The sequence below is a fragment of the Pomacea canaliculata genome, linkage group LG5, assembly GCF_003073045.1.
Source record: "Pomacea canaliculata isolate SZHN2017 linkage group LG5, ASM307304v1, whole genome shotgun sequence".
NCBI lineage: Eukaryota > Metazoa > Mollusca > Gastropoda > Architaenioglossa > Ampullariidae > Pomacea > Pomacea canaliculata.
The window spans coordinates 3,334,302-3,342,829 of NC_037594.1; the positions used below are offsets into that span (position 1 = coordinate 3,334,302).

The following is an 8,528-nucleotide window of genomic DNA, read 5'->3' on the forward strand; positions in this document are numbered from 1 at the left end:
TAACCCTTTTTCCCTGAGCACCCCGACTGGCCAGACGCCTGCACGCCGGTGCCATGACCCGCCAACGCACCGCGCGCTCTCTCAGACGGCGATAAGCTACCTGGGGGACACATGAGGCTTGGCGATGTGTGAACGGCTTGGGCGGCGCGAGCTGCTGCATACTAAAAAAGAGATTGGAGATGGAGAGTGCGTCCAGCTGTGCATACTTTCAGTCACCAGGGCCCACGTACGGTCAACGGTCGCGTCACGTGACTTACCGTCAGTCGTCGCTTGGGAGTGAAGCCATTTTACCAGCACAAGAAATTGTAAGAAAGGTCTGTTGCCAGATAAACTAAGTTTTCACACTTTGCAAACAGCAAATAGCTTATATCAAGCGTAAAAGCCAATATCCAGTCTCTATCTTATATATATATAGCGTATGTGGTGCGTGTGTGTGTTCTCGCGCGCGTGCGTGTTTCACATCTGATTACACCCACACTATTCGTCCATCTCCATCAAATGTAGCAGGAATAATCGTTTTATTGAGGAAACTTCGTAAACTTTGTTTGGCTGGTTAAGTTGTTGCGGAATATGTTATTTATTTATGTATTTATTTATTTTTTTTTATTATTTTAGTGTTGTGAGATATTACAGCTGGCTCCAGATAAAACGATATCACGCCAAAGAAATCACATTATCCTCATATTGCTTCCAACATACGTGGACAACGCCGTAATGTGAGACAATAAGACAGCTAAACACAGATAAAGGAAGAGACAGAGGTGGGATGTCAGTGGTAGATGAGAGAAAAAGGGAGACAATCAATGCATCTCAGTTTTTACCTCCCTTTCGCTCGAAAGGTTGTGCCCACCACGAGAAGCTAAGAGTACACGTGTTTCTCTATTTCGCAACACAGACACCGCGCGTGAATACTCTTGACTAAAATAAAGATAGATAGAAAGTTGAAAATAAAAATCACGGTTGAAAGAATTAGCAACAGACTGAAAAGACGGACACCGCAGCCAGTGCATGCTTCTGCTTCTCGAGAAGTGGACCAGTCTGTGTTATTAGAGCTGTGCATACTTCTATGCTTGTATCAAACAGACAATGTCTAAGCTAAGTGGATTCAGATATGAACTCATAATATTTGACAAAATAAACAATAAAAATCTGTTGATCTGAGAGCAAATTTAAGTAAGCATGGCTGCGTTAGTTATGTTTGTCAAACGCTTTGGTGTTAACATTATGCGACCAAGGACAGAATTTAACAACACTTTGGTCTGATTTCTGTAGAACTTAACTTAACGCATTTCTTGCTAGCTTTATGCTCTGGTACACATCAAAGAACATGTTATCTAAAAAAAACGGTTCATAGGCTTCTTCAAGGGTAATTACTACTTGTTGAAGTGCAGGTCAGGTTTTAAAAACAGCGGTTTAGCTATCTATACAGAAGTCAGAACTCTTTTGATGTTCCCAGAAATGGTTTCTTTTGAGAAACCAAATATCTGCAACTCTGAACTGAAGCACTCTGTAGAATCAGCTGACATTAAGGATTACACTGATCTATTTGCGAATATATTTCATGAGTTCGCAATGACAGACGTGGTGAAAATTGTGTAGAGGCAACCGCATTTCTCACAGAACCAAAGACTAGCCACAGATTTTGGATGCATGTGGACGTTACTAATAAATATGTTAAGAGATTTTTGCATACACGGATACACGGATACATTGCTCTTTTTCTTTCCCCTTTCTCCTTCTCTCTCTTACGTGTGTATGAGAAAGAACGAGATTATGGACATGTCAGCAGGGAGAGATATAATTTTTTTAATAAATTGCTTCAAGCAATTCAGCTTCAATTGCTTCTCTCTCTCTCTCTCTCTCTTTCTCTCTCTTTCTCTCTCTCTCTCTCTCTCTCTCTCTCACACACACACACACACAATCTACATTGCGGAGCTACAACGCAGCCTGGAATATTTTCAAAAATCAATTAGATTGAATATCACTGTAATGATAAAAACGATAACAGATAAACTCTGCATAAGCGATGTTTATTTCATGAGTAGCTAATTCAATGTTTGTAAGATGCTCGTGCTTTCCTGGCTTCATCCTTTCGCTAGTTGCCGCCATCCAGTTCATTTAACAAATGGTCTGTTGTGATCCTGACGTCACACTCGATACCATGGCAACCAAACACGACTCTTGTTGTACCTAGTCTTCATTAGCTGGAGCTGGGAGCTGACCATGGTGTCACGAGTCTGCTACCGGCCCTCAGAATCCAACATTGCCCATAACTGTGACATGAGTAAACATGAGCAAACACTTGGTGCCATCTTGGTGTTAGAGATGAAATAACGAAACAGGTAATTGATATGAAAGGAAATTGATTGGTTAGATTGGCTAGTACAAACTAAGTAACAGAAAGACCAAGGTATGAAACAGAATAACCGTAATATTAAAATAAGAATCATATGTGCTAACCATAGTATTATAGTTCTATAGTCAATTCGCTCTCTGGATAAATTTTTAATATTATTATTGTAGATTTCCCATTCGAATTTATGACTACTGTTTGCTTGAATTTTTACATGCGAGTGTCAGGATTGTCTAATTGCTATCATTCATAGTCGCTGTTGACAAGCAGTGAATGAAAACTCACATCTCTTTGCAAGGGGGTGATGATCTCCATCAGCCCTCTGTGGGTTCTTCTTGGTGAAGACGAAGCTTTTGCATCTGAAAACAAATTGAATTTAAAAGAAATTGTCAAGATCTGGTAAGGCGTCTGACTATATGACATTTTCTAATAACTTAACTCTTAATAGTTCACAGTTTCTTCCTTGACTACTAACCTAAAGTTCTCTCACCTGTTTATTAACAGAACTATAAGAAGTGAAACATGTTAAAATGTGAAAAAGAAGACTTCACAGGTGAATGCACAAAAAAAGATTTATAGAGACAGTGAAGTAGGTTTTGGCAGACGATGCCGCGCGAACGTTCGCCGTAAATTCCTGTAAACAGCTCTCAGGTGACGCAGACTCCCACAAGTCTGTTGCCCCCTTTTTACAGGTGCAAACAAATCAGCTTCCTGTCAGGTAAAACAGCGCATTAATGAGGGTATTTCGTCAATTATTCAGAGTAAAGAGGGTGATAAAGATCACTGATGTGTTATAAACTGCCGCAACAGTAAATTTGAAAAACGCAGGAAAAAAGTTAATAGGATCTGTTTTCCAGATGGTAAATGTCTAAAAACTCGAGAGATAAAACTTGTGATGATGTTGTACGTGGTAGGAAGAGAGAATGTTGTTGTTTTAAGCCTGCTATTTATTAAAAGCCCATATAATTAATTATTAAACTAAGCTTAATTAGCTCTTTCTTCCTGTTAATGAAGCTAAAATCGTGAAGCTCGTAGACGACGCCCACACTGAGAGAAGCTACAAACAAAGCCACTCATACAGGCTCTTCCCCGACTTCCAACTAGTGTTCTCAGTAAGAAAGTTGCTAAAACTGATTGAATGTTAACTCATTACCTGAAATGTCCACAGGTGAGAAAGGGAGTTAAGTGAAGGTCTGACAATTATGACTCGCGCCCATTATTCATAACATATCTGATTCCTGTTTAAAGCAAAATATTTTTAACTCCAAAATATTTTGATATGAACACATTTGACCAAGTCGACAATAAATTAGATTAGATTTCCTGGAAAAGAAAGCTCGAAACCTTTAAGCCTGGCGAGAAAAAAAAGGAACAGTTTAAGAAATTGAGGTGTATACTTTGCGACTATTGACCAGAGTAAAATGACAACACTGGGCCGGCTCTTAATCCTCCAAAGTTTGAGAGGCATTCAAGAGCAGCCCTTTATCCAGCAAAGATGTTCACTATGGGGACTGAGTACCTTTCACGCAAAGGTAGGTGCTGCCCACCACGAACACGTGGGCTCCGTGACGTGCGCAAAACTCAGTGACGTCATCAGCCCCACCCGCATACCCAGCAGACGACAAGCTCTTCCAGCAGATGTTGCCAACATGCTGCCAGTTCCACGAGCAGTGTCCCTCTGTCCTATCTGGTAGTGGAGATGATGCAACTGAAAATAACATCCATAAATGTAGATGAATAAGGAAACTTACAAAAGAAGAATAATTAAATAAAGAAGCGAATTAAAAAACAAATAAACAAATGTTAGACAACATTAAGCGTAAATGTTTATGATTCCAGTGTGAACGTTTGCTGACCAAATTTGTAGCTTCAGGTTTACTAAAAAAAATTTGAAAACAAAATGTGTTTTGATTACCAGCTGTGTAAACAATGTCGAATGTGTCTATATATATATAAAACTGAAGCTGATGCTGCATTCTGGGATATACCATCTAACAAGAGCAAGGTATTCATATTCGTTATCTAAGAACTGTGTTTTATTTCAACATGGAAACAATTAGTAAAAAAAGATAAAAGTGAAGGGAAAAAAAGGGAAGATGGCTTTTTCTGGCAAGCAGAATTGCGAGTGGATCGGCGTGGTACCAGCTGCCGCCAAGTTTTCATTAGAACAAAGCCGAGTTGGTCACAACCCCGGGACACACTAACACAACAGTTGGCGGGGTTATTAAGTGGTCCAGACAATAATAGACTGGGATGCTGGGAGGCAGCAGACACTGTTTGGTTGACTGTCATCACATGAACACACTGGCTTCATTGTGTTTCTCTAATGTCAGCTTGTCTTGTCAAGTGATAGAAACTCAAAAGCAGGCCGATCTGGAGTATCCACAACAGTTATAAAGCTTTCCTTCCCATCTCCATAATCATTATCATAGTTGTTGTCATCAGTCTATTTTTTCCTGTGTTTTAAATAGAAATGTTAGCAAACTGTCATCAAGGAGAGACCGGGTGTCCAAGTTTGGATGGCTTATCATGCTGGTTTTTATATAAGCACGCGAAGTCAAAAGTTCATTACACCGCATTTTTTTTTCTTTCTTTCTTCTTTCTTTCTTTCTTTCTTTCTTTCTTTCTTTCTTTCTTTCTTAAAAGTATTGTACTTGTGCAGTGTTCACCAAGTGAGGAAAGTGAAGCTAGACTTCCCCCTTCCTTATCGACACCCGCCCACGTTCTTCACTCTCTCCATCCTAACAAAACGACCGTCCAGCAGTCGCACACAGAAACATTTATTTCGAATGCGGGAAAATAAAGGCCAGTAAAAAGAAATGGCTGGAAATAAAGGGAAGAGAGAAACTATCCAACAAGTAGGAGGTTTTGGATTTGTCCAGACGAGAAAAACACTTCATTGTAAAAACTGTTACTGATTACTTGTGTAGCTGGTACCTCTCCTCCACAGAATTACATTTTACAGCCTCGTTCCACCAAATGTGAACAGAACCTGGTCCTAGTCTGAAGACTTCTTCGTGCAGATAATTTTAAATTTGTTTTGTAAATTGCTGTAATTGGCTGTCAGTTAGGGCAAGCAGAGTTCACATTGGCCTTGCTTTGTTTTCAAGTGCCTGCACTGTGGAGCTCTCCTATCAACCTATCTAACTATTTAACCTATCAACCTATCCATATGTATAAGCTATCAAGGGCGCTGAGATCTCAGACTTTCTTACACTTGAAAACCAGAGTTCTCCATTTCCAGCTTCTGCGAAAATATCTTTTGAAGCATTTGGACCCACAGTCTGGAATTTCCTGCCAGTGGACTCAGACACACACCCAGACATACGAAACTTTTAAGAACTCTTAGCTAATCTTTCCAGAAATACTTCACATCTTGACTGTGTACGTGTGTTGTAAGAGAGAGAGATGCTTGGTGAGTACTTTAGCCAAAACTTGGGAAATGTTTCTTCTTCGTCGTCGTCAGCATCATCATCATTTAATGTTTTAGAAGTCAAAGTTGCTTCAGGCATCTTTTAGAGATCAAAGGATCTGCTTCACTCTACCGTAAACAAAGTCCTCCGTAATCCTCTCCTTGGGAAAGCCTAGGGTGAATAATTGTAGCGAGGAGCATTATAATTTAAAAGCTAGTTATTTTTTGGTCCCTCCTGTGTGCCAGCACGCACGCTTACAGGTAGGGTGTGTTATTAAGCGAGGCAGACACACAGAAACATAGAGACAAAGATGGTTGGAAGGATGAGCAGAGAGAGAGAAAGAGAGATGGATTTTTTCATCTTTTCTCGCTTTTACAGCAAATCGATTTATCGTCTTCATCCAAATTTTTTCGATGTTCAGGAAACATTCTACTCAAAGCCACCTCAAAAGGTTGCTGTCGATGGAGCACTTCCGCTTGCACGCGCGGCGCGCACGCACGCACAAATGAAGATAAGAAAGTGATTTTAAAACCAAGAAGCCGTACACTCTTCATCACCATGGGGCTGAAACCAATTTAGACAGATACTCTACATTTGTCGGCCCAAACCCCGGCGATACAAGGAACTCACATTTACGTAATTCCATCTTACAATTCCTCCCTTCTAACGCGTTCACAGCTCTAATCTCATATTTTCTTCGGCTGCTCTCGTCTCCGACAGAAACAAGAAAGACTACTCTTCTACATCTCTGTGAAGGGAAATAACTCTGAGCAGCAAAGGAGCTCTCATTCCCTGCGTGGGAAGGAGAAGCAATATCCCAAAACCTAAACCAGCCGTTGGTAGCTGCCCTTTGATGAATTACGGACCGATAGATGAAAAAACGAGCAGTTATGACTTAAAAGGCCTTTATTAATTTCTGCTGAATTAGCCATCCAATTATACACCTTGCAATGGAGTGTACTAACTACTAACTTACACAACAATACCAGAAAGTAGCTAAAAATAACTTGTCCGTTTTGTTTCTGTTGTTTGATTGATGGTGTTGTGGCAGTTGGTTATGGTGGTGTTGGTGGCGGCGTGGTTGTATCAGTGGTTGATAAAAGTGGTGGCAGTCGTTGCTTTTATGTGTCGGTGACTTCTGGATCTCTGAAATTGTTGTTTGTTTGTTAAATTTACATCGGGAGAAGCGGGTAGCCGGGTGCTCAGCGTGCTGTCGACCAAACTGAGAGGAGCGCTGGTTCGATACCTGAGTAGCGCAGCAAAACTTCTCCCAGTCGACCCAGCTGGTGGCAATGGGTAGATAACTCCACACTCACATAGAGGGTTGGGGAGGTAAGGTGACGAGGAAGAGATGGGCACCACCCTCATGTAAAGTTGGTCTCGAGAAAAAGCGAGTTTCTTTAAACACCTCACTCCCTAAAGACTTGAAAAGGTCAAGGGACGACCTTTACCTTCCTTCATTCAGTTATTTTTCCCAGCTCCTGCTTCATTATCATGCGGACTAATAACTTTTTCAAAATAATAAACGACGTCTTTGCTCGTATATGTTTAGTTCACCGTGAAAGGAAATGTTATTGATAACGACTGTTAAAAAGTTTTTTGTTAGTGTGTCATATCTTGTTTCCGGTTGTTACATCCTCTGTGGAATGACTAGCTGCTTACTTTTTTCTTGTCTCTTTTTCTGTTTTCGGCCTCTCTCGCTGTAAACACATAACACCTTCCCGTAGTAGTAGTAGACCATACGCCATTTTCCCATTTGCTGGTCTGGTTAGCAGACCTGCCAGGGTTCGTCAGGGGAGTTGCCTCTCTTGCCAACATTACTGATAAGCAGCGAGGGGCAGAGACGTCAATCACATGTTCTGTTGCTCAGTCCTATGGAGTCGACGGTTAATGCCCCTGTCGTGTCTACAGTTTAGCGGTTATCTGCGATTTCTGCACCGTGATATGGCAAAACTTCCCTTAAGGCCTTGGGGACTTCAGATTATTTAGATAATTAGTTTGGCATCATTCTCTTTCATCTCTAACACGGGAATATTACAGTCACTCTGATTTAGTATAAAAACAAATGACAAGCAGTTAAAAACATAGTCTGAGCCTGCAAACGTTTATAAACTCCAAAATGCTTTTAGTATCAGTAGTTAATATATATATGTATGATGCATCAGCTATATTTTGCTATCAATGAAAAAAAAAGTCAAGTCCATTCTGTTTCACCATTTCCTGAGGTCGATAGCAATATTGCAGTCTTTTGCTTTGTGAAGTTTGTGTGTGTTTATGTGTGTGTTTGTTTGTGTGTTTACTTGTGTGCGTGAATAAAAAAATAATGAAGGCTGTGTTTGTGTTTGTGAGTTTATTTATGTGTGTGTGTGTGTGAGAGAGAGAGAGAGAGATACATGTGCGTGAATACAAAAATAATGCAGGATGTGGGTGAAAGAATCAGAAAAAAGATCTCTTGTGAAGATTTGTCAGTATACCCCTTTAGAGGACTAAAAGATGCAAAAGCCGGATAAAAGCGGCAATAACTGGTGGCGGGACTTTTTAATTTTAATTACAAGAAAAATAAAGTTTGACATCGATAGACTAAATAATAAATAAGGTTTAAAATCTGTTTAAAATTTTTTCTTAAACCAAACTTTAGAAAAACATTGGGGTCAGTTGGCATGACAATACATCCTGTTTGTCCATCATCTATCTAAGTTACTGCGGTTTATTATTTTGCAGGCAGTAAAAGGAACAAGTTTTTTGATGTTGATATAATGATA

The 8,528-nt window shown here is 40.2% G+C and overlaps 1 protein-coding gene across 1 annotated transcript; it reads right to left on the reverse strand.

The window, feature by feature from the left end:
• Nucleotides 1-2,019: 2,019 nt before the first annotated feature.
• LOC112563906 lies at nucleotides 2,020-4,366 on the reverse strand. The gene is made up of 4 exons (XM_025238378.1): nucleotides 4,342-4,366; nucleotides 3,873-4,061; nucleotides 2,639-2,712; nucleotides 2,020-2,273 (listed from the first exon to the last, which is right to left on the reverse strand). Exons 1-4 carry the CDS (start codon nucleotides 4,364-4,366, stop codon nucleotides 2,241-2,243), a joined length of 321 nt encoding a protein of 106 aa, XP_025094163.1. The 3' UTR covers nucleotides 2,020-2,240.
• Nucleotides 4,367-8,528: the final 4,162 nt, after the last annotated feature.